The 24905-nt window shown below is 42.3% G+C and overlaps 1 protein-coding gene across 1 annotated transcript; it reads left to right on the plus strand.

Moving 5' to 3' along the window:
• The first annotated feature begins 1162 nt into the window (after positions 1-1162).
• cfl2 (cofilin 2 (muscle)) lies at positions 1163-14305 on the plus strand. Its single transcript, XM_080750450.1, has 4 exons — positions 1163-1269; positions 6397-6704; positions 8486-8562; positions 12054-14305. Exons 1-4 carry the CDS (start codon positions 1267-1269, stop codon positions 12164-12166), a joined length of 501 nt encoding a protein of 166 aa, XP_080606576.1. The 5' UTR covers positions 1163-1266; the 3' UTR covers positions 12167-14305.
• Positions 14306-24905: the final 10600 nt, after the last annotated feature.

The raw sequence follows: 24905 nt of genomic DNA on the forward strand, positions 1-24905 counted from the left end.
AAAAAACATTCCTTTATTGCTTTGTAATAAATGTTGACTTGTTCTGTGAGGGCCTATTAGGAATTTAAATGAATGTGAATTAACACTCCAGATATAGGCCTACACCTACTTACAGTAAGTCTGTCATACAACTGCACAAACATAAATGATAATAAAAAATGTACAAGCTCCAGCTTATGATGCATTTTGCATCATATGATTGAGGCAAAATGCATCATCATTCACGCTGAAATACTAAAATATCTCAAAACACAAATTGAACACAAAAAATAACTCAGGATTGTGTTGATCGTGTCCCAAACAACAATAAAATAAGATCTGGTTGTCCCAGAGGTGAACTTTCCCTTTAATGGTTAGGGAGCCCGCCTGGGGAACCAAAGCCTCTGGTTGTCCCTGGTTCGATTCCAGACCATGGTAGCAATGTTGATGTGTGTCCCTGAGCAAGACTCTTTCTTAACCCCTAATTGCTCGCATGCTCCTTGTGGGCAGCATATCAGCTGGGTTCATCTGTAGGAAAAGCACAAGACAGTTCAGATACAAGGTCTACTAATAGGATTTAAACCCTACATTGGGGTCCTTTTGTACTCAATGCATAGAGAAATGTATCCTCATAGCATTACAAAATAATAACAACAATGCATGTCACCAACAAAATAGACCTACTAAACACTAGGCCTATACAAATAGTTAAAACGAATCTATTAAATCGATTAGGTCGATGATCAATCGTTGATCAACTGCTGCAGCTGTCTCATTATTATTCATTTTAATAACTGTTATTAATTGTATTATTTATTATTTTCTTTCATGTCAGAATGAAACATTATCTGGCTGCATTGTGTACGATTCAATTTATCATGGTTTATATTATTTATAATTGGTTTTTAAAATTGTTATCGGGGGAATCGGAATCGCAACAGTCGTTACATCGCAGAACTGGAATATATGAATCGCAATAAATCGAATCGGGAATTAAGTGAATGGTCCCACCCCTAGTAGTGCCTGCCAGCCATCCTGTCCTGTGCTGTGACACATGATTACATTCCTCCGTCCCGTCCCATCCTCACTCTCTGCCCCGCCCGCCCGGGCTGTCCCATAATGACCATACCCCCCCCCCCCTCCTCCTCCTCCTCCTCTCTCTCTCTCTCTCTCTCTCTCTCTCTCTCTCTCCTGCCCACATTCCCTGCTGGTACCTATTTTTTTTACCCCTTCCCAAACACCCCCCTTTTCAACGGCCATTAACACCGAATAAACGACCCGGGCAACATGGTAAGAGCGTTCACTCGCTAGACGTCATTCCAGAGACGTTAACACAACTTTTCACTAACTTTTATTGTGGAGACAGACAGACACAGACAGGGGGCCGGTGCGGTGCGGTGCGGGTCTCTCCCCCTGTACTAGTGCTGTGCCGTTATGTTAGCCACATAACGGTACGGTTGAAGCTAGCCTAGCGCTTCATTTTAGCCACATAACGGTACTGTAGCAGCTAGCCTAGCATCATTTTAGCCACATAACGGTACTGTAGCAGCTGTCCTACTGGGTAGCAGCAACTAGCTAGCCTAGCCCTAGCTTCATGTTAGCCACGTAACGGTACGGTGGCTAGGCTAGCTGCGTTAGCACGGAGAGTATTAGGTGATTTATTAATATATCTGTCAGGCTGTGTTGTGTTTTGCTATTATTGTGTTGTTGTTTTATCACGCGAGTGTGTTTGTTTGACTGTAGTTTTGGCGACGCTGTTGCTGTCAGTTCCTCCGAACGAGCAATGAATCGAGTGGAGTTCTTTAGACGTTATGTCACACACACAGACAGCTATGTCGGTGACTCGGTGTCGGCTATTATTGTGTCCGTAGGCGATGCCTTGTCGGCCGCGGCCTGTGATTGGCTGAACCGGAGGTAGGGAGCGCTCCGCTGTGCGCACTTGGACCGCGCGGAGGCACCGAACGTCGGTGGGGACGACTTGTCGAGCGTTGCGCGCCTCCGTCGTGTCCACCGAAAACAAGCGCTCCTTTACAAGATATCTCCTACGGAAAGAAATAGCGCCCCGTCGCCTCTGGGCGGCCATCTTAAAGACTGCACGCACGCACACACACGCTGCTTCACGCACGCACGTGGGCCGGCACGGCCCGGTAGGCGCGCGCGCACTACACACTCCAGTCCACGCCACGGCTCTTACTTTAGGCTGAATCTGCATAATGCTGCCTGTAGTTTTTATACTGATGTACCTCTACTACATCAAATATAATGTACATTTACTTTATACTGATTTACATTTAATATAACGTAAACATACTTTATACTGTCTGATGTACATTAAATGTAATGCAAACATAACTTTCTACTACTGAAAAGTGGTTGCGGTGTAAATAAGCTGTAAAGCTTACTAGGATCTCCTTTTAGTTGACCTTGTACCAGTCATTAAACTATTTTTTTCTATTGCAAACTGCTAACACACTATTCAGTCAATCAATCAAAACTGATGTGCCTCTAATACTGCATTTAATGTATAGTTACATACTTTGTTACATACTCTGTTGTAAATTAGGGATGAGAAATGAAAATTGGTTCGCTTTTATTAAATATTTGGCCTTCGACACCCCTCTGAAAATGTTTTGTGCCAGGGACCCCCAAAAGAGAAGATTTGTGTACAAAACATTTAAAAACTAAATGTAAAAAAATAGCAGGTTTACAAGTCACACAGTGATGTGCCGTGAGCTCGTATATCTGACATTTCTTTTAAATTAATAGCCAACTTATAAAATATGGATGAAGTGGTTAAAATGTTTGTGATGCTGTATTAACAAATGGCTGACTGTGAGACCCACTGGCATACGCAACCATTCGGGAAAGCAATGAACCTATCAAAATTCAGAAGCTTCTACCTTGGTGCAGGGACATGCTGGGCCCCTGATTCAGCCCGGGAAAAAGAGTTGGAGAGGCCCTCATTGTGCGCTATAGAGAGATCTCTCTCTATAGTGCTGCTGCTACTCAAAGATTTGTGACACAGTGACAAGCCGGTGGGCCAATTACATGAGTTATATTTCGTGGTTGTCGGGTGTCCAAAACCATTTGTTTTGTATTTATCATTTTAAAAATGATTTAAACTAGTGAAAACAGCCGATCTACAAGCACACAATGCCTCACTGTTGTGTGCTTGTAGATCTGCTGTTTTCACTACTTTTGTGCGACGGCCTTGTATGATGAAGCAGGGCTTTGCTTTGCGAAAAAAAAATTAAATGTGATACTTGGAGATGCAAGGTTTCTGCCCTCAAAATGGAACAAAGGCCGACATTTTTATTTAATTTTTTTCCCTAATGGCCGGCCTGGACCGGCCGGGAATAAACCGGCCGTTCGGGAGTTGTCCCGCTTTTCCCAATGGCCAGCACGTCCCTGCCTTGGTGTGTCACGTGACTGCTATAGCTTGGTGACACTCGGTCACCCTTTGATGAGTCACTTGATCTTTTTTGATGAGTCATGTCACCCCTCTGTGCTAGCTGCAGCCTCCATCTGTCTGTCTGTCAACATCTAAAACGGTACAATATACACCATCAACAAATTCATTTAAATTTTGTACATCGGACTTATTTAACTCCCCGCAGACAATGTGCTATGAGGATTTTGAATAATCCCAACTGCACACTCTGCTCCTCAAATAGTATTGGTACCTTCCTTCACATGGTTTGGGAATGCCCAAATGTGTCGTCATTCTGGAATATGGTTGCCTCCAAACTTTCAACTATTTTTAGTATCAATATCATATCTTCTCCTTCTTTATTTTTATTAAATGACGTCTCACAGTTGTGACTAAACAATATACGCAAGCGCATCTTCTTTGCTGGATTAACGGCGGCGAAGAAGATGGTAGCTATGTGGTGGAAACCTCCTCATACGTTAACGTTTCGCCAGTGGGCCTTAACCTTTCTAGATATAGTATATTTAGAGCAGTCGATAGCAAGGTTACACGGAGCAAAAGAAGAAAACATTAATATGTGGTCGGACATTGCAGATAAGCTTAAGGCTATGATTCAAGAAATCACTATATAGTGGTAACAGCCTAGCACAGGCATGCACTATTGTACATTCCGTGTTGGTCCGGGGAAAGGGGGTGGGTGGGTTTTCTTTTCCTTTTCTTGTTTTGCTATTGTTTGTGTTGTTTGTCTGTTAATTGCATTTTTCTTTTGATTAATGTTTTACTTTTTCTTGTTCTGCTCATATGTATGTCTATAATTTTGATTCACTCATGTTATGGAAAATAAAAATAAAAATAATTGATAACAAAAAAAAAACATATGTTAGAGGTGTATGTACAGTAGTGCAAATTATATTAAATATTTCTATTTCATAGAGGTATATTAGTGTAATTCTATTAAGTGTTATAGTATTGCAGGGGTTTTCAACAGATTTTGACCCAGGGACCACCAGCCAGACTAAGAGCAACCCAGGGAGGGACCACCACTCTTGTGTTGCTGGGTTACAAATTATCGATTTGTTCGATAATTTGTGTCTGGAATTTGTGTGAAATTTTGCACACACATTCCCACTTGGTCAAAGAACAAAATGCCACCCTTTCCACATTGGCCTGTTATAGCGCCACCAGTTGGTCAACTTTTGCACATTTCGAACAAAATGCCTCAAATCCTGAATGCAGTGTCCCATTTGCCGTGAAAGGCCAAAGAAGAGATGGCCCTCTTTTCACTTTGGCCTAGGTGGCCACAATATAACCTACCTGGTGGAGACCTGCACTCGGAAGAGCTCTGCTTCTAGTTTCATACTCAATCCATGCCGTTTAACATCTCATTTGGAGAGAGCATAGTCTCTGGTAATGGATGGAGTGGACCTTTGCCGACAGTATCCGTGGCATCATGTTGATACCAGCTTGCAGCCTTAACGGCACAGTGGTAACATAAAATATAGAGGAATGTGGAAACACACCTTTATTGGTGAGATGCTGGTTAAGAACTGGAACTGCTGCAAGTTGAAGGCACAGACCAGTGGTTCTCAACCACTGGTCTGTCCTCCTTGAGGGGCCTCCAAATGGTCCCTTACTTTGTTGGGAGCCTTGAAATTAAATAGTTTGAGAACCCCTGATTTAGAACGCGACCTTTCCTTTGCCAACGGGTCTGAGCTGCGTGTATCTATTCTGCATCTAGCTTAATGCAAGACCCAAATTCAGAGTGAACATTTTTTAACGCAAATATTTGCTTCTGGGGGTCCCTGGAACAAAATATTTTGAGATGGGGGTCCGCGGCCAAATACATATCATTTTGGGGGTCCTTAAAGATGTGGTGCCTTAGTTTTGTACTTTTTCTGGTTTTCATGTGTCTATGAGGTTGACAGTACTTCATTAGACCCCCTTGTGTGGTTGTTAGGTTGGGTTTTCTTCCTGTATACTTTTTTGGAGAAAAATATCTTCCTTCTAGTATAATCATAATGCCTGATAATCATCAGGCATTGACACTAAGGCTTGCCCACCTAGATAAAACCTTCGGGCAGGTGAAGTTTGCTGTCAGGTTGCCCGACTGGGCAAGTGCTCATTTGAGAGGGGATGCAACCGTCTATAAACACAACACCAGATATCTGTCTAAACACCTGAATGAGGCCAAAGCGCTCTGTCTTCTGGTCTGTGGAATGTATCAAGTGTGAAACCATACGATACCAGACATATTCAATCATAGCTATGTACTGCAGGTATTTGGATTTGGAGGTATTGAGGTATGATTTTGAGCGGTGGTCACAACGCTCCTATACGTGGCCGTGTGTGTGGGTCTGTCTGTCTGTCTGTCTGCGTGCGTGTCTGTCTGTCTGTCTGTCTGTAGCCTGCAGTAACCTTTTCTGACCACACATGTTAAGGGAGGGGCGCTGTTGTTCAGGCCAGGCCAGACCAGGCACACACACACACACACACACACGCACACACACACACACACACACACACAGGGGGGAAGGGGGGGGGGGGGGACCACCGCTCAGTTCACACAGGTGTGATTTTTTTTAGCACACAGCCGAGAAAGTAAAGAAATAAGTGTTAAATTGAGCGGTAATTAAAATCTTACCTACGGTATGATGTTATAATGGACAATTTACCTTTCGGGCAAGTGCCTCCGAGACCTTAGTGTCAACCCCTGAATCATGTTTTAGAAAAAAAAAAAAAAAATCATGGCACCTCATCTTTAACCACTGATATAGGCCGATTCTACGAATGTCTTCTAAATCCTAACAGTTTACTCCTGGAAATAAAAAATGTATGTTGCTATGGCATTGGTTCTCAGACTTTCTCATGTCAAGGTCTCAGGTCTTAATGGGTGGTGAGTGGTAAATAAACAATTACAAATGTGTAATAAGTTATTAGTGTCATTATTCAGAGTGCTGATGCTAATGCTAAGGCTCATGTGCTTCCAGGCATCAGGCGTGACCGTTAACGACGAAGTCATCAGGGTTTTCAACGACATGAAGGTCAGGAAGTCGTCCACCAGCGACGAGGTGAAGAAGAGGAAGAAGGGCGTGTTGTTCTGCCTGTCAGACGACAAGAAGAAGATCATCGTGGAGGAAGGGAAACAGATCCTCGTCGGAGACATCGGAGAGACCGTGGACGACCCTTACGGCTGCTTCGTTAAGCTCCTCCCCCTTAATGACTGTCGCTATGCCCTGTACGATGCCACATACGAAACCAAAGAGTCCAAGAAAGAAGACCTGATATTTATATTCTGGTAAAGTACATTTCAACGTGTGTGGGGAGGAATCTAATCCAATTCACTTTATTTATAGAGCACATTTTAAACAACAGTGTTGAACCAAAGTGTTGTGCAGTGTGCACTCAGTGACAAAAAACGACTAACATACCACGAGCAAATACTCAATAATAGGTATGTCACTAACGTTAATTTAGTAACCGGTTAGCCGTCAGCATTAACTGGTTAATTAACGGTTTTTAATTTTTTGTTTCAACCTTTTTTTGCTGCGCTGTAGAGATGAGGGTGCAAAATGCGCTACTCGTCCCAAAACATGGTCGCCCCCGTCACTGGGATCAAATCCTTCATGTATTCCTACACATAAAACAATGGGGGCGAGTGTGTTTTGGGGCGATTGTTCCGGTTACCTCAGCTGTGTACTCTCTCTTCTCGTCAGGGTACAGTGTATTCTGGTTGGAGAAACACCTCACGGAAAACTTTCACCATGACAACACTAATATAGTACCTTGGCATAATATCTTTGGCTATTATCTTGGAGTTGGCTGTCAAATCATCTTTTCTGCCCGTGCAGCACACGTTTGTCTCGCATTAATTTGATTTGACAACACTGATGTTGACAACAAGGGATGCGCATTCTTTGTGTTGTGTTTTATCGTCAATCTTGACAAGATCGAGCGAGCAGCTAGCTTTGGTTTCACAAGCAAGGCGAGGAGGAGCAGGAGGAGGAAAAGAAAACACAGCAGCGCACGACACCAAACCAGCAGTCTGTTTAACAAAATCACATCATCATAGTCAAACAACACTTTCCAGGACCAGGACAATGCGATCATATTATTATGAAAATTAACCGTTTAACCGTTAAGCATAACCGGTCATTTCTTAATGGTCGGTTAACCGATTAACCGGTTAACCGCCGACACCCCTACTCAATAAACAGGATAACATATACAGTAGACAGATTTCCTTCTGGGCCCAGCAACTCTGAATGTTCCGCCAAGGAGTACAAGTGAGTTTTCAGAGTCAGACATGATTTAAACACTGGCAACGTTTGAAATGATCCAACGTGGGGTGGAAGCTTGTCCCATATTTTGGGCGCTACAGCGGCCCAATTCAGATCTGAAACGATCTGAATTAGGGAGAAAAGGCGTCAAGGCTACTGGTTAGCAGGGACCTGCAGAGAATGTTAGAGGCATGGGCTGAAATATCTAAAAGATCCTTTTGGTGAAAATATCGAAAATAGTTTCGTTGTGAGCTTGGAGGTCGGCTATTTTCACTGCTTGCATTCATGGTCCGGTCTGGAGAGGGCACTTTTTTACAGACGGATAAAAGGGCAGGGGCTCAAGCCCCATTTGATGTCTATGTGTGCACGTGCCTGATTGCGGTCAAGGCTACTGGTTAGGGATATTTTCAATGCTATTTTATTCTAATTCAGTTGTGCTCTTTCCCATTCCATGCCATTGTGCCTTGAGTAACATTGTCCTTTGTGTGATATTATGTTTTGTTGTTTGTCTGTTGGTTTTGTAAAGTGGGTTCATAAAAGGCACTATGTAAATTCAAGCTATTATTATTTTTATTACTGTGCTAAGCCGCAATCAGACATACGCGTGGACATCTTCTCCCTATCTTGTCTGAGAATGAGGGCATGAGACATCTCCGTATCGTCTGAGAATGAGGGGAGGAGGGGGGACAATGAATTGGATCTCCCCCTCCAACCCTCATGCTCAGACGATACAGACACGATAGCTCTCGCAACTGTCTGTAGCGCGCCTTAATGTGTTTGTATTGTTTTTTTCCACCAGGGCACCAGAGGGAGCGCCTCTGAAAAGTAAAATGATCTATGCTAGCTCTAAAGATGCCATCAAAAAGAAGTTCACTGGTGAGTTGAGCCCTACTGTGGCGTTTCAATCTATTTGTTTTCTCCTCATGGGAGCGTTAAATACTGAGTCATGACAACTGCAGTGACGTGATCATTACCTGAAACCATTGGTTGCTACTGAATTTGAGTTTGGTTTTCGCACCTGTCTCTGTGGTTTATGTGTCTTGTGTGTTTGTGCGGGACAATATACTGTCAAGTGTCTGTTTGCCTGTATTTCTGTGTGTGTGTGTGTGTGTGTGTGTGTGTGTGTGTGTGTGTGTGTGTGTGTGTGTGTGTGTGTGTTGTATATTGTATAATTATGTGTAATATTGTATAAATATGTGATGCAGATTTCCATTGATTTCATAGATAGATTCATAGACTTGTTTGACAGCACTGTCATCAGTTGGAGGATTGATTTTGGGGTGTGATGTCATCAAGTTGTACTTTACAATACAAACCCCAAAATCAATCCTCCAGTTCTAGGCAACACAGAAGGGGGGGAACTTTTTTTCTATTTCCACACAACTCTTCTAAGGTATATTAATGACACAGTTCAATATTGAAAATGGCTCGCACTGCGAGGCGTTGAAAGCTTAGATCTGTTATTTTTGGCTAAAGTTCTCCTCAGAATAGGGATGTGAGGGTTCAAGTTGTTAATCTAAAAGAATGATCCTATCACACAAGGATTTGGCTGCCCCCCTGTAGTAACTCTAAGGACCCCCTAGGGGTCCCGGACCCCCTGTTGAAGACCCCTGGTCTGGAGCACAGAAGCTCTTTGGATGATTATCCTTTAGGGGAAAGCGGATGTGAAGAAGCCTCCATAGTTCCCACTTCCGTTTCGTCTTTACAGTCACGCAAATGTATCCTAATATAAATAAAAATTATCTAAGCTTATATGGAATCGCAGCAAGCACGGTCAGGACCTGGACCAATCGGTGGCGTCTCCATTGGGGCCAGATCAAGTCAAACCATGACTAGTCAGATCTGGCCTAGAATATCACCTGATTTCAACCAACATGAATCCTGACCAGAAAAACGGACATCCTGGATTAATAAGAGAGGGTCCAATTGAGGCCAGATAAATATCATAACTAGTCAGATATGTCCCAGAATATAACCTTACATGCTCATATTTCAACTAACATTACAAACAATAACAATAATCCTATGACGTCAAGATCATCCCCATATGGGATGTGATCTGGCCTAGTTCTGAACGTCACCGGAGTCACCCGTGAACGGAAATGGCAAGCAGATCACTCGGATTTTGGGAGGTGAAGTTCCAGACTCCATGTAGCAGTTGGAGATTGTGGAATAGCTGTCTGGCTACACGAGACTAGGACACTAGGGTTGATGTGCTTGACTGAACAGCATCTCCTGTGCAGTGCATGTGCACAGCGTAGCTGCTGTGTGGTGCATGTACATAGGTCATAGGTGCACACAGCGCTGCTGTGGCAGAGACAGATTTTCTTTCTAAACTTCACCAATGAGGCCAACACTACAGTGTAGTTGAAACGTAATTAGGATGCATTCACACCAGCATGTTTTAATGTGATTAAAACGAATCCTGGAGGGTATTGGCATGTGCATAGTTTGGGCTGGTGTTAAGACTGCGTATTCTGTTGCAGATTAAACAAACACATTCTAATCCACAGAAAAACTGGTTTCTCTTAGCTTACAAAATGCGGTTCACTGTTGGTGTGAATGCATCCGCTTCAAATGCAGTCAGTGAAACATTGTGGTATAAAGTTGTGGTGTCGGAATGACAGGAGTGTTGCAATTGGTTAGTTCTAATCTTATACCCTGTTTATTATGTTGTTGTAGCCCTTGGTGGTCGAGCCAAGTTTAAAGGGCTGTAACAGCATGTCCCGTATCCCTGAGGGATTATGAAATCAATCAACAAAAACAACATGAGTTGCAGAGTGCACAGGAAATTATGATCGGAGTTGCCGCGGACAGTCAAAAGCACAAACAGACTAGACTCCTCCCCAGTTTCTTGACAGAGATAATAAAGATCTTGGTTTAAAATTAATTAATTGTCAGGAGGAAAAGCTAATTGTGTGAATTCACCACAACCTGATGGATAAACTCGATCACCCATAACAGCAACATTGACAGTGAGATTGCTCTGACAGGCGACAGTTAAAGGGATATTTCACTTTCAAAAAAACTTTTTGTCATTTTATCGTCTAATCAGGCTTTTGGGAACAACCAGGACAGTTTTTGAATTTCTTCATTCAGTATTTAGATATTTGATATTAATTTCCCCCCATTTTCCCCCTTCCAGGACCTTCCTACACAAACCCATTATAACTTCAAACTCCATTTTAACCATGATAGATTCAATGAAAACAACTTTCCTTTTTTCTGGTGACTCCTGACACCCTCCGAATACGTGAGCAGGCCGTGTTTTTTTTTTTTTTTTTTTTTTTTTTTTCATTTGTTTTCTTATAATATTTTATTGTATTTAATAATTTTCATTTCCCCCAAAAATGTATAGAAATCAATGAAAAATGTTATCGAAAAAACACGGCCTGCTCACCTATTCGGAGGGTGTCAGGAGTCACCAGAAAAAGGACAGGTGTTTTAATTGAATCTGTCATGGTTAAAATGGAGTTTGAAGTTATAATGGGGTTGTATAGGAAGGTCCTGGAAGGGGGAAAATGGGTGGAAATGAATATCAAATATCTAAATACTGGATGAATGAAGACATTCAAAAACTGTCCTGGGTGTTCCCAAAAGCCTGATTAGAAGAAGTTTTTTTGAAAGTGAAATATCCATTTAACTTTTTCTCTGCCATTTTAAACATAGCTGTAGTAAGCAGCTGCCAAATTGTCCTTACCTTTTAACGTGGGCACGCATCGTGCACAATCTGTGCGCGACTCATCTAGTAGACGTGTAGACTCGGTGACAAGCTTTCGAATACAAAAAACCCCATTGAAAAAGACATATCCGTTGCCACGCTGTATCTCTGCTTATCAGCCAGTGTTTACATGAAAAAGCATTGAAAAAAGCCAACTGTGCGCTATGGTAACACGTGGACACGTTCGCGCACAAAACGCACGATATGTGCGGGGATCATAATCCAGGCGTGTAGAGACTGGATCAAAGTTTCCAAACGCAAAAATCCGATTGAAAAACGAGCGTTCCATCGCCCAGTAGCTTCCACTTCTGTTACACAGTAAACCAATGGAGGCGGGACTATGGCCCAGGCTCAGACTGGATACGGAAAGCTGGATCCGGTCCAGACCGGAAATGACCGGATACAGTTAGGGGGGCGGGCCTAAAGAGCCAGAATCAGCGAAAATCTGCGCTAATACTTTTAATCCTTTCATAATGATTAAAGCTAATTAAACTTTGCGGGCTCTACGGGCATGGCAGCGCGGTACAGCGGGAAATCTACGGTCTCTACGGGGATCGCGAGGTATGAGTTAAGCTCCCCTATTGGGAGAAAACAACGAAAGATGGTAAAACCAACAAAATAATGTGTGTGTGTGTGTGTCTTGCAGGTATTAAACACGAGTGGCAGGTGAACGGCCTGGACGACATCCAGGACAGAGCCACGCTGGCGGACAAACTGGGAGGGAACGTGATTGTTTCGCTGGAAGGAAAGCCGGTGTAAAAACGGGACATGAACCAGCCTACGTGCCATTATTATCTGGACCCCTAGCAGCCTGATGTACACTTGTACCCCCACCGCCCCCCGCCACCGCCACCAAAAGAAACAGCCCATCTGCAAGCTGGCGACCTGTCGCAAGCTAGCATATTACAACAGGGGCTAATACTGATATTTTCACAAACTGGTACCACCCAGGGTGACCGTAACATTTTTGGATTTTCTTCTTCTTTCTGAGAAGTAGCTTAATTGATGTTATCACCCGCTAGAGTCTAAAACAGCCCCCTCAAACGTGTGAAAAGTGATGACTCATCACTTTTCATCCCTTTTTCAAACCACTAAACCGTCGTGTTTAGCGCAAGGAATGTTTTTCGTGCAAAACAGATGCTTGCAATGGATTCAAAATCATGAAAAACCCCTAGTTCGACCCCTCATATGCTACTTAAAGCAGATTATTTTTTACCTTTTTTTCCCTGTATAGTCAAGTTAATGGGACACCGACTCTAGCGGGTGATAACATCAATTAAGCTACTTCTCAGAAAGGGTTATCATACCAAAATATAAACTAGAGACGAAGAAGAAAATCCAAAAAATGTACGGTCACCTTGGGTGGTACCAAAATGTGTATTAGCCCCTGTACTATATGGGCTGTTTTCCCCGCACGCCACAAAGTATGAATTAGGCTTTTAACGCCCCTACTACCAGTCAGCCAGCCCCCCCCCCCCCACCCCCTCGCTGTCGTATTCATCAGCTCTGTGTCTACAGCTTCCCGAGGCTTCATCATTTCTATTGTTATTATTATTACCATCATTATAATTTTTATTTGTCTGGTTTCTTTACTTTTCTTTTTTCTTTTCGTTGCATTAAAAGCTACAGTCCAGGGGGAACTCAGCCACTTAGTAGTATACACAAACCATATTTGCATCTGCATCGTGTCCCGCAATGAAAATAGATCGCCTTTTTTTGTTTGTTTTGTTTTTGTCGCGCGACACCGACGAGCAAGTACGTACATATGAATGAGGCTTTATGCTCCGAGTGAACGCGAGGACCCGGGTTCGAGTCCTACTCCCGCTCTGGTCTCGGATGTCTCTCCTCTCTCTCTCTCTCTCTCTCTCTCTCTCTCTCTCTCTCTCTCTCTCTGCACTTTGTTTCCTGTCTACACTGATCTGAACATAACGCATAAAATGCCAAAAATACATCTTTGAACATAAAATATGTTTTAAAGCTACTGGTATCTGAATTAAGCATCTGCTGTATCTGTATGTCCGTTGTGCCCCTCTCCTGACAGAGAGAGGTAATTTTGCAGGGATGTCCGAACTGCAATATCTATTATTGTCCAATACGGCGCACCGTCCGCTTCAAATAACTTTGACACACCACCTCCAACCACTGCAGATGTGCTAGTTATATAGGAACATACTTTACCATACAGATTGGTTCAAATCACCTTTTATTCCTTAAACCAAGTCCCGGATTGTAGCTTTCAGAAGAGGAGCGTTCCTTTCCTCTGTGATTCTCCACAGAACCTCCTCTGTTCAGTGACAAAACGACAGCAAAGGATTTTGCTCCCAAGAGATTCCTTTCCTTTTTTTTTTTCTTAATTTTTTCATATCATTTTATTTATTTGAAACATTGTGCTGTTGTCATTCAGTGTTACGAGAACAAACACATGGTTATTATTATTATTATTATTATCAGACTATGCATTATGAGGAGGACGAGGAGGTTTTGTTTCGGTGTTGTGCGTGTCGAGACAAAAAGGGCGCGAGATGAGTTGTAACTACATTTGTTTATGTATTTAAAGTCTGCAATGTTCGGTTTACGCCTTACTTTCATTTTGAATGTAAAAGTCACAGCAAGACCTCTTGATTTATTTTTTTGAACAATATTGAAGACCTATCGGTAAATGAATGAATGAATGGCAACACTATAATAGTACCAGTACAGTATAGTATATACAGTACAGTGCTAGTGAGTACACTATATCAGTACAGTACACTAGTACGGTATGCAGTACACTATTAACAGGACACAGACTCTGGAGCCTTACATTACACAGAGAGATGTTTGTCGTTGAGATCGCTGAAAAGAAAGAAAAAAAACCCCGCCACTTTGCAATAAAAAAGAAACGTGTGGCAAGCCTGAGATGCTGTCTGCTGCCTTGTCTGTCTGTCTATCTTTCTGTCTTTCTGTCTGGTCTCAGCCTCGGAAACCCAGGATTTCCATTGGCCTTGTGCAGGGAGGTCAAACTCAAATAGACAGTGGGCCAATATAGAGAAATTGGTACAAGTCGAGGGCCGGACGTGGTTCAATGTTTATTTAAAACGTATTGAAATGATAGCACATGTTGAACCTGGACCTAACACCGCCTAGATTGTTGCACTTTAGTCATTAAATGAAAATGGAGTAACAGTGCAAGTGAAAACGTATAGGCAAAGAGGAAAAAAAGCACATTTCCTTTTCCTTCAAAAATCAAATATGTCCTTTAGTAACAAGATAAATGCATGCATTAAAGACGGAAAATTTATTATTAAAGCGATCCTCACCAATCACTGCTTTCATATAATAAAATGAGAAAGTACATCAAATCAGTTAAGTTAATTTCTTATGGCTCTATCTGCAACTTCCTGAGTCCATTCAACTGAAAAGAATGGACTCAGTCCTGGAGTTGTGGGAACACTATTAGAACTTGCGGGCCAGTTCTAATAGTAATTAAATATCATCCCGCGGGCCAAAGATAATTCATTCACGGGCCTGATTTGGCGCTCGGGCCTTGGTTTGACATAATGGCCTAGTGCGTGCGTGTGTGTGTGTGCGTGTTAAGGTGCATTCAGACAGCCTCTGTGGAGTCAAGACCTATGGAACGCATTTCTGTTCGATGTGTCTTGGGTGGTGCTGTTGTTTGACAGTCACGCTGTTTGGATCACTTCCCTATCATTTCCCACAGCCACACATACTGTATAGCGGTGCTTTCAATGGCTTCACAGATCTCACTGGTGGACCAGATTTGCATGAAGTTGGTTGAGATGAACTTTATTCAAATTAGATCTGTCCGAGACAGTCCATCAGATACGGGACATCAGCATGAACTTTGCCACATCGTACTAGACGGACTGGAACGAATGCGATGCGTGCGATCACACAGATTCACCGAATATTCTAATATTTGAAGATCAAAGTCACTATTCAACGTTTTTCACTGAAGTAGAATATTCGGTTATTATTATTTTTTTATTGTTTTCTCTTTAAAAAATATATAGTTTATAAAGCTTGGCTAGATAGGGAGTCATAATAATGAGTTGTCAATGCCCCTGGTGGATGAATTTGTTAATGCTCTATACCAGGGGTTCTCAAACCTTTTTAGGCTGTGACCCACAAAATAAACGTATTTGAACTGGGGACCCCCACCCTGACAAGCACTTTGGATAGTAGGTATTACATTTAATGTGACTCAGTTCCGCAGATACATATTGTGAAAATAGCAGATCTACATGTAGATCGTCTATTTTCATAATGTTCGCCTCTTGCTGTGAGCATGTAGCCTAGTAAACGACCAACAAATGAAATGGTTTCTGGAAGAGGGGCGGGTACGAGGCTAGTGAGCATGTAGATCTGCTATTTTCATAATGTTCGCCTCTTGCTTACTTAATATTTGACAGTTTGGCCAGTCCTGTCGAATATTCGACTATTCGTATTTCGAATACTTTGAGGTCGAATAATTCGAACACTAAAAATCACTATTCGTGAATGCCCTAACACACACACACACACACACACATACAAAAACATACTGTATTCATCTTTTCCCCCATGGACCATCTGTAATAATGACATGGACTACTAGTGGCCCGCGGACCACTGTTTGAGAAACATTGGATTACAACGGTCCAGTTGAACACATGCTTTGTGTGTGTGTGTGTGTGCGTGCGTGCGTGTTTGTGTAGGCTGCTGGCCAGGCGGACATGCAGTGAGCTCCTCTCCCTGTGGAGAACCTGATCCGCAGGCAGCAGCCCAGCTCTCCTTTGCTGCTATTTATGGACAACACATATTTCTGTGTCTTGTCATCGTTGTCTACAAATGGCTAGAATGGACACAGGGAGAGGGGGAGAGAGAGAGAGACTGAAGATACTTAGTTTGAAACCCATTATTTTATGCTTTAAAAATAGCAGATATACAAGCTCACAGCGCGGCACCGAGTGCCGCGCTGCAAGCTTGTAGATCTGCTATTTTTTGAAAAACAAAATGAAAATTAGACTGTTGATCCGATTCTATAAGTGTCTTTTGAATCCTTCTAAGGTTTTTTTTGGAAAAACCTATGTTTCTATGTCAGCAATCTGGCAAGCCATCGTCAAAGAAAAGGTCCTTTTCACGTAACTGGAGCTCAGTTAGTCTGTTCTTGAGAGACTACTATGTCAGTGGTGCTCAAACCTTTTCATGTAAAGGCCACGGACCCGCATCTCAAAATATTTAGTTCCAGGGACCCCCAATAAGCTAAATTTGAGTTACAAACGTTCGCTTTGAAAATACATAAATTCAAAGATTTGCACACATTTTCACGACTTTATCCAAAAATAGCAGATATACAAGCTCGCAGCACGGCACTCGGTGCCGCGCTGTGAGCTTGTATATCTGCTATTTTTCACTGGTTAAAGCATTCAATAATTCTAGGCCTAAATGTGTTATTAAAAGATGTAAATGCGTCTTGGTGGTTTGAGATATAACATGTTCGTAAACTACATAACATAAATTAAATCAGAGCATTTTGATATGTGCTGAACTAAACCAGCATACCACTAGTTTGTGTCATTCTGTTCCAGTGTTTAGTTTTTAGTCTTTCTCGATGACATGTCACAACATGTATGATATATGTTGTTTAAACCTAACAGCATGGTTACGTGGCACAGATAGTCAGATTTTGAAGAAATTGGGTATTCACACATTCCGCGCGACATAGTTTTTTAAACTTTACATCTATGATAGTCTTGATCCGAGGCTATACACATTCTCATGATCTGATGAATAGAATGGAGACTGACCAACATGCACCGAGCCAACTTTCACTTAAGTAGTGGAGTATAGGCTAATATTTCACCAGGAAATATTAATAGGCCTCTCTATACTATGACTCACACGTGCGTCGTACGGGGGTTGAGTACTAGGGCATTCACGAATAGTTATTTTTAGTATTCGAATTATTCAACCTCAAGGTATTCGAATAGTCGAATATTCGACAGGACTGGCCAAACTGTCAAATATTAAGTACCGGTAAGCAAGAGGCGAACATTGTGAAAATAGCCGACCTACATGCTCACAACGCCTCGAGTTGCGAGGCGTTGTGAGCATGTAGATCGGCTATTCTCACAATATTTGTCTACGGAACTGAGTCACATTAAATGTAATACCTACAATTCCAAGTGCTTGTCAGGGTGGGGGTCCTATTGAGTACTACTTTGTCCAACACTGCTGGTTACAATCAGTAGTGTAAACTAACTAAGCACAATTATAAAGAATTTGTACTTTCCGATTTCCACTACTTTTTCTTCTACTCCACTATACTTCTCAGATCCATGCAGCGGAGTACCTTTACAGTTACTAGTCAATTTGTAGATTGTTCTATATTGGACTTGTATTACTATTGATACTCTTCCTAAAGTAAAACATTTGAGTACTTGTTTCCACCACTGGCTGGCTGGTTACAATGGACTCCATACAACATGTCCTAGGCCTTATTTAGTCTCCATTGCTGTCCCTCTCTGGTTGCGTCGCAGAGCTCTGACCCGCAGACAAACGGCAGCAACTGCTTGATCTGTATGTTTAAAGGTCAGGGGTCGTGATTAGGGGCAGGGCGCCGGGGGTCTTCAACAGGGGGCCCGGGGACCCCTATGGGGGTCCTCAGAGATACTGCAGGGGGGCCGCCACAATCTTTGTGTGATAGGGACTTTATTTTTTATGTTTACATTAACCACTTGAACCCTTGATCGCATCCCTATAGATCATCGCAGCGGAAGTGGTTTCCTGTTGCCACTTAATATTCCCCATTCATTTTCACCATAGACTTTTACAAAAATATTTATAACAATTATGTTAAGCCTCGAAACAAGCCATCCAGGATGGCAGTGAATCATGACCATACAACCTTTGTTTCTATGAAAAGGAACATTTTGAAAATCGCTAAACAAAGGGTAGTTATTACATGTAGTATATCAAATAATGTAACATTAAAATATGTTTTCACATAGAAACAAAGGTTGCATGGTCATGATTCACTGCCATCCTGGATGGCTTGGTTCGAGGTTTAACATAATTGTTATAAATATTTTTGTAAAAGTCTATCGTGACAAACAATGAATGGGGAATATTAAGTGGCACCAGGAAACCACTTCCGCTGCGATGCTCTATTCTCGGGGAAACATTAGCTGAAAAACGGCCAATCCACAAGCTTCTGGCGCGTTGTGAGGTTGTAGATCGGCTGTTTTCGGTGAAGAGGTTTGGTGTACAGGGGGGAAAAAAGCCAATAATAGTCTTGGGGTGGGGTCCTCTCTCTCCCCTAAGGGGTCCTTGGACTGAAAAACGCTTAGGGCAGTGATACACAAACCCGTGCCCACAGGCCTCTTCCGGCCCGTGGCACAATTTTGACTGGCCCACCCCAAAAAATAAATATATCTGTGTAGACAGAATGAAGCTATCATCTTATCTTCATCCTAATACTAGTACATGAATAATCATCCATTGAGGGAAAACTGTATGACCTCATTCAGAGCAGCAGCCTCAGCAAGCGCAGAAAAGTTGCTGCAGGGAACCGGCACTTTAAAGGACAACTTTAATAGTTTTTTACAACAAGGGTTCATATTTTAGAAAGTCATTAGAGAAAAGAAAAGATGAGTGTTAAAATGTTTTAATTTACTTCATTTTAGTGATTTTAACAATTTTGATTTGCATGCATGCCCCCAGGTTGGGGGCATGCATGCAAGTGGCTAAATATGTATTTTTAGACACAATAAGCCCATTACCAAGATACACCGCAATCTTTCATGGGCAGATGTGACTTATTTTGGGGGCTGGTGTAAATAGTAACAAAGAAATTGCCGTCTTATTGTGTCTAAAAAGACATATTTAGCCACTTGTAGGCATGCCCCAACCACTGAAATTAAATTACTAAAATCATTAAAACAATAGAAAGCAGTAAATGAAAACATCATTTCATTCTCGACCTTTAACCCAAAATGGGCAAATTGCAAATTGCAAAAAAAAAAAAAAAGATTAATGATTAATGTTGTTGTTTTTCTGTAAAGTGCCTTGTAAATATTGGCTGTTGTGGGCTGCGTTATTTTCTTTGGGGGGGACTTAGTGCAGTTGCATATGTTGGGCTTATGTTCTAATGGTGTTCAAAGCAGTCGTTCTCAAACATTTTCATGTCAAGGACCCCTATGTTTTCAGACCCCCATTTGAAAAAAATAAAAATCTGTGACAGGGAGTAGGGACCCCCGTACAAGATTTGTGTATTTAAAATGTTTCAATCATATTCCAAATATTTCACACCTTTGTCAAGACTTCTTTGAAAAAGTGGTTTATGCGAGCTTCAAATAGCCTAACCGCCGGATTATAGGCCTGTAGGCAGGGTTAAAGTGGTTCAACTGACGATGATGCTATATTAAGTCATTTAACTGGGGACTCCCAGTGTGTGTGTGTGTGTGTGTGTGTGTGTGTGTGTGTGTGTGTGTGTGTGTGTGTGTGTGTGTGTGTGTGTGAGAGAGAGAAAGAGAAAGAGAGTGTATGTCTGTGTGTGCGTGCATGTGAGTGTTTGTGCATGCGTGAAGGTGTGTATACTGTAAACCTCTGTGTAAATGTCCTTATGGCCCCAGCCAAACCGTCACCTTGACCCCCATCACAGTGCCTATCTGTGCACAGTGGCGTCAGTTCAAAAAAAGCTAAGGTATGGCAACATGCGTGCAAGACACCAGTCATGTTGCCATACCTTAGCAACAGACAGGATACATTTATTTTAAGAAGTAAATTTATTTTTTTCCTCCGTTTCTACGGTTTCTTGGGCAGCCTGGAACAGTTGTTCAAGTGCAGCTAAACTTGGCATGTTAGTAAACGTGCCACAATTAACAATAATGCATTGCACCTGTGCAGCTGACCTGCGGAACCTGGGAATATACCATTCTGTCAAGATGGGGAGAATACAATTATAATACCTTGTTAAAGTGACCATTTTGTGAAATTTTTCATTTGTAGTTATTTTACTGTAATTTAACAACATAATAACCAGCACAGATAGACAAAGAGACATTCACATTTATATTTAAAAGTAACTTTTATTTCCCCCCCTGGACCCAGGGTATGGCAGCTGCATACCCCTGCCATACCAAATTGACGCCCCTAAATTGTCAGATATTAGTCTGCCTGCCAGCCTACACAGCCTCTCCACACCGCCAAGACTCTTACAGTGCCCCCTCCTGGCCACACGCAGTAACTGGGGCCTGGCGGACTCAGGCTAAACTGGAGGTAAGGGGCCCCAGTGGTGGTGTGGCACACATTGGACCACCGCCAAACGCTGCCCCCCCCCCCCCATGGGTCAAATAGTACCCCCACGAGGCCGAGAGGGCAGCCCTGTTGCTCTGGCATCACAGGGTTTCTTTCCATACGTCTTGCCCTGACTCCTTGTGCCCGAGAGAGAGGAAACTCCAGCTTCACTGTGCAGTGGACACTGGAGAGACAGCGCGGGATGGAAATATTTTTTATATCCCATGTGAATCAGACAGTTTCCCCAAAATGATTGAATATCACTCCCACACAATAAATCAGACCACACACCAGTGCAAGTCAGTTTTTCTCTTAGTTGTATTGAAAGAATGGTTCAGAGTTCAACGTACAGTACAGCCATTCACCCATAGTGCCTTCTGCCTATACAAAACATAATTTCACAGATATACTTCAGTAGGTACAGGGAAAATAGATTTGTCAAGCATTCATTGGACAGTTAAACATAACAATGAATCATGAGATTGTGTCGTATTCAGAAGCCAAGGATAGTAGAATGTTTTGGCTTTTCATTATCAAAGTGTCTGGACACTTCGACATTTCTCTGGTCATCCTCTCTGTCCCTGTAGTGGGCTGTCCCTGTAGTGGGGCAGGTTCTCGGCACATGTATATGTTCCAAAACAGATTAACCTTGACACTGTAACACTGAAGTTGGTGTTTTAAATATAATAGATACCAGTAAGACTCCCTAATCGGGAGATAAGCGACCGTAGGTGGCTTATCTCCACAAATAGGGCAAAAATGTGTTTTTCCCAAATCTTCCTGATCCATGTTGATGACATGAGTGTAGACATGCTGTGTAGTGATATTCGTGATTTTAGGGCAAAAACTGTAGGAGCAGTGTCCAAAAATGTGTTTTAAAAATCGGCCTGAAGGTGGCGCTAGAATAGGGCCATGTGAGAAATGAGGGGTGGGGTCTCCGCGTTGCCTTGGCGGACGAATAGGTACCGGCCCCGGCTCTCCCGGACGCTCCTAGCCCGAGTTACGGCATTTTATGTGCGCTGCAGTGGCAGGGGTCCTCCACTGGGGGCGCCACCACTTTTGCATCCGTTCTGGAGCACCAGGAGTCGGTGGTCCCCGGGAATTCCCCGCGAGCAGCCCCGTTGGGGTGGTCATTTGGTCATTTTTGCACATTTGGTCATTTTTTACATCTGGGGGTCCCCCTGGGGCTCCGGGGGTCCTTGGAGGTTGTAGTTTGGCAGGCAAGGAGTGTGTGTGCAAAATTTGGCATGGATGGGGGCAACGGTTGTGGAGATATGAGCAGGGCAAAAGTGTGACGGACTCACTGACTGACGCACAGACAGCCCGTGGAGGTTTTGGTAGTAAATGCGACCTACGGTCGCAATTAAAATGTAATTTCACCCTATCAGGGAGGTCAGCAGTTAGCGGTTCTCAGCCCTTTCTCAGTTGGTGTAGAGTAGACGTATAGAGAGATGAGCACCAGACATGAGAGATGCTTCTTCTCACTCGACAGACACCATTCAGGGGTCTTCAACATGTCCGTCAGGCACGTGCACACATAGGCATCAAAGGGGGCTTGAGCCCCTGCCCTTTTACCCTGTCTGTAAAAAGTGCCCTCTCCAGACCTAGCCTAGTAAACTGACTCCTCCCATCTTCTGTTTGAATCTGCAGAGGATTCGCATTCGAATGAAGGCAGGAAGAGACTGGTTTACGAGGCTACTCCAGACCATGAATGCAGTTTTCACTATGTTGAAAGAAATGCAAATGCCCCCTTTTCCATGCCATACCTAAAGTCAGCATTCAAGAGGATTGCCTTGTCCAAACTCTCTTGAACATGAATGCAACATCTTAATATGTTGAAAGAATTGCCATCTCTGTACAGCACGCCACATCTCCAATATTCACTTGATTATGCTAAATTTAGTGTGGTATCAAGTACTGAAAATAGCCGACCTCCAAGCTCACAACACGTTGCAGCGCGTTGTCATTTGATCCTGTCTAGGCGGAAACCACAAGCAGAAGAAGCGGCGTCGCTTTGTTTTGGTTCCTCCCGTTTGTTTCCCCAATCCCTATTAAAATGCTTGTGTAGTGTAGTCTTGCCAGTCGCTACGAGTTGGACTAAAAGACGCATATACCAAACGAATTTTCCAAAAGCAAAAACTATGCTGCATCAAGGGGTTTATTAGGTAGGCCCTAAAAGTATGTAATTGAGCGCAGGTGAATTATTTTGGGTTAAAACTGTTTCCGGTTAATAGTTCCAGCCAAAGTGTAGTCCGTCTAGGACTACAACATGAAGTAGAGTGGTTTCTGCTCCCGACTGGATCAAACCCCGAAAAGTGAAGGGACCCTAAGCTAGGCCTTGTCCAAGGCACATTTTAGATGTTCTTGTTACAGTTATACCATTTTATTGTTCTCATTTTGATCAAAAGACCAAAAATACTGAATATCAAGTCTCCAGGTTTTCTTCAGAATATGTATTTACACTATGGCACATTAGTCCAGTAGCCTACTAGAGAATCTCAAATGCTTCATTTGTAAGGACCTAAACAAGGCTCTAATTCGTTCTCCTGCTATATCACCAACATGTGGAACGCCCTTCCGCAAGGAGAGCAAATCCCTAGCCTCTTTCAAAATTGGTATGAAAAGTCACCTTCAGGCGGCTGCTACTCGTGACTTGTAAATAGACTAAGCCCCCATGCTCCCCCCCCCTTTTTTCTGCCATTGTATTTGATGTTTTTTTTTATATATATACTTTATTGTCAAAACATGTACAGCATTTCCATTAAATCATATTTCAAAACTTTTAACATGTTATGTCCTTTTTTTTAAAGACATTTTGACACATTTTTATATTCCTTTTCCTTTTCATTGTATTTGATGTTATGCTTTTTCTGCTTTTGAAATTAATGTTATCCTAGATAAAGTACTATGTTCTATCCGTCTGTCTTTCAATGTTATATGAGATACATAAAGTGTGGTTCCTGTGGAAATAAGCCTTGGCTTTCTAGGATCTCCTTTTAGTAGACCTTGTACCAGTGATTTGTGCTGTCATGAAACTGTACTTTTTTCTAATGCAAACTTCTAACCCTAACTCTGGGAGTGTATACAAATGGACCCATTGTGGTTATTTGTACACTCTCAGAGTTAGAGACCTGTTATGGTCATTCAGGGTGATCTCTTTATGTGTTTCTGGTAATATTATTGTCCACTCATTTTGTAATTCTGTGGCAAAAATGGAGGTTTGCCAAAAATGTCCACCACAAGCCAGCATGGCGAGGACTTCACAGGCCCAAATACATTTAAAATATTATCAGATTATCTCGTGGCACCCCTAGACTGACGTTGCGGCACCCCAGGGTGCCCAGTCACCCACTTTGAAAATCCCTGCTATAGATGATTACAGAATATATCTGAAAAGGAACAGAAAGAATGTTGACTGTCCATCTGAAATTAAATATTACATACAAATAGCTGAATACAAGCACTAATCAATCAAACAAAACAATACCATTGGGTATAATTTGAAGGGTAGGTCTTTGATTGATTGATTGATTGAAGACTTTACTAGAAGTTTGCAAGGTACAGTTTCATGACGGTACAGTTCACTGGTACAAGGTCAACTAAAAGGAGATCCTAGAAAAGCACTTGGCTTATTTACACAGGAAACCATTGAAGTATCTCATATAACATTGAATGACAGACAGATAGAACACAGTACTATACGTAGTAGATATAGTCAGGGTCAACCAGTGACCTCTGTGAGGTTGGCACCCCATATGATGGAAACATGTATAAAAATGGTTTCATTCTTTAGTGCTGGATTTGTGCTGAATTGTGCCGTACATTTTATAATTTGTGCTGCTATCATTATTGAGATATTCTACACAACACCACTGTACTGCTCGCATGTGCTTCTACAATGAAATACTGCTGCTCTACACCGCCCTCTGTAGGGCAATCACTATACTGCTGCTAAATCTGCTAATTCATAACCATATACATATTTATATATATATAAAAATATAAAAACACAATTGATGATTTCAATGGCACAAATTAGAGCACATCCAGCACTAAAGAATGAGAACTTTTTCCCGATTTGGAGCCAAAAAAATTGGGGTGCAAGCCTCAGCAAAACTATCACTTAGAATATCTAAAAAATGATACACAAACTATAAAATGTACGGCACAATTCAGCACAAATCCAGCACTAAAGAATGACACCATTTTTATATGTATT

The sequence above is a fragment of the Nannobrachium achirus genome (assembly GCF_963921795.1).
Source record: "Nannobrachium achirus genome assembly, chromosome: 20".
Lineage (NCBI taxonomy): Eukaryota > Metazoa > Chordata > Actinopteri > Myctophiformes > Myctophidae > Nannobrachium > Nannobrachium achirus.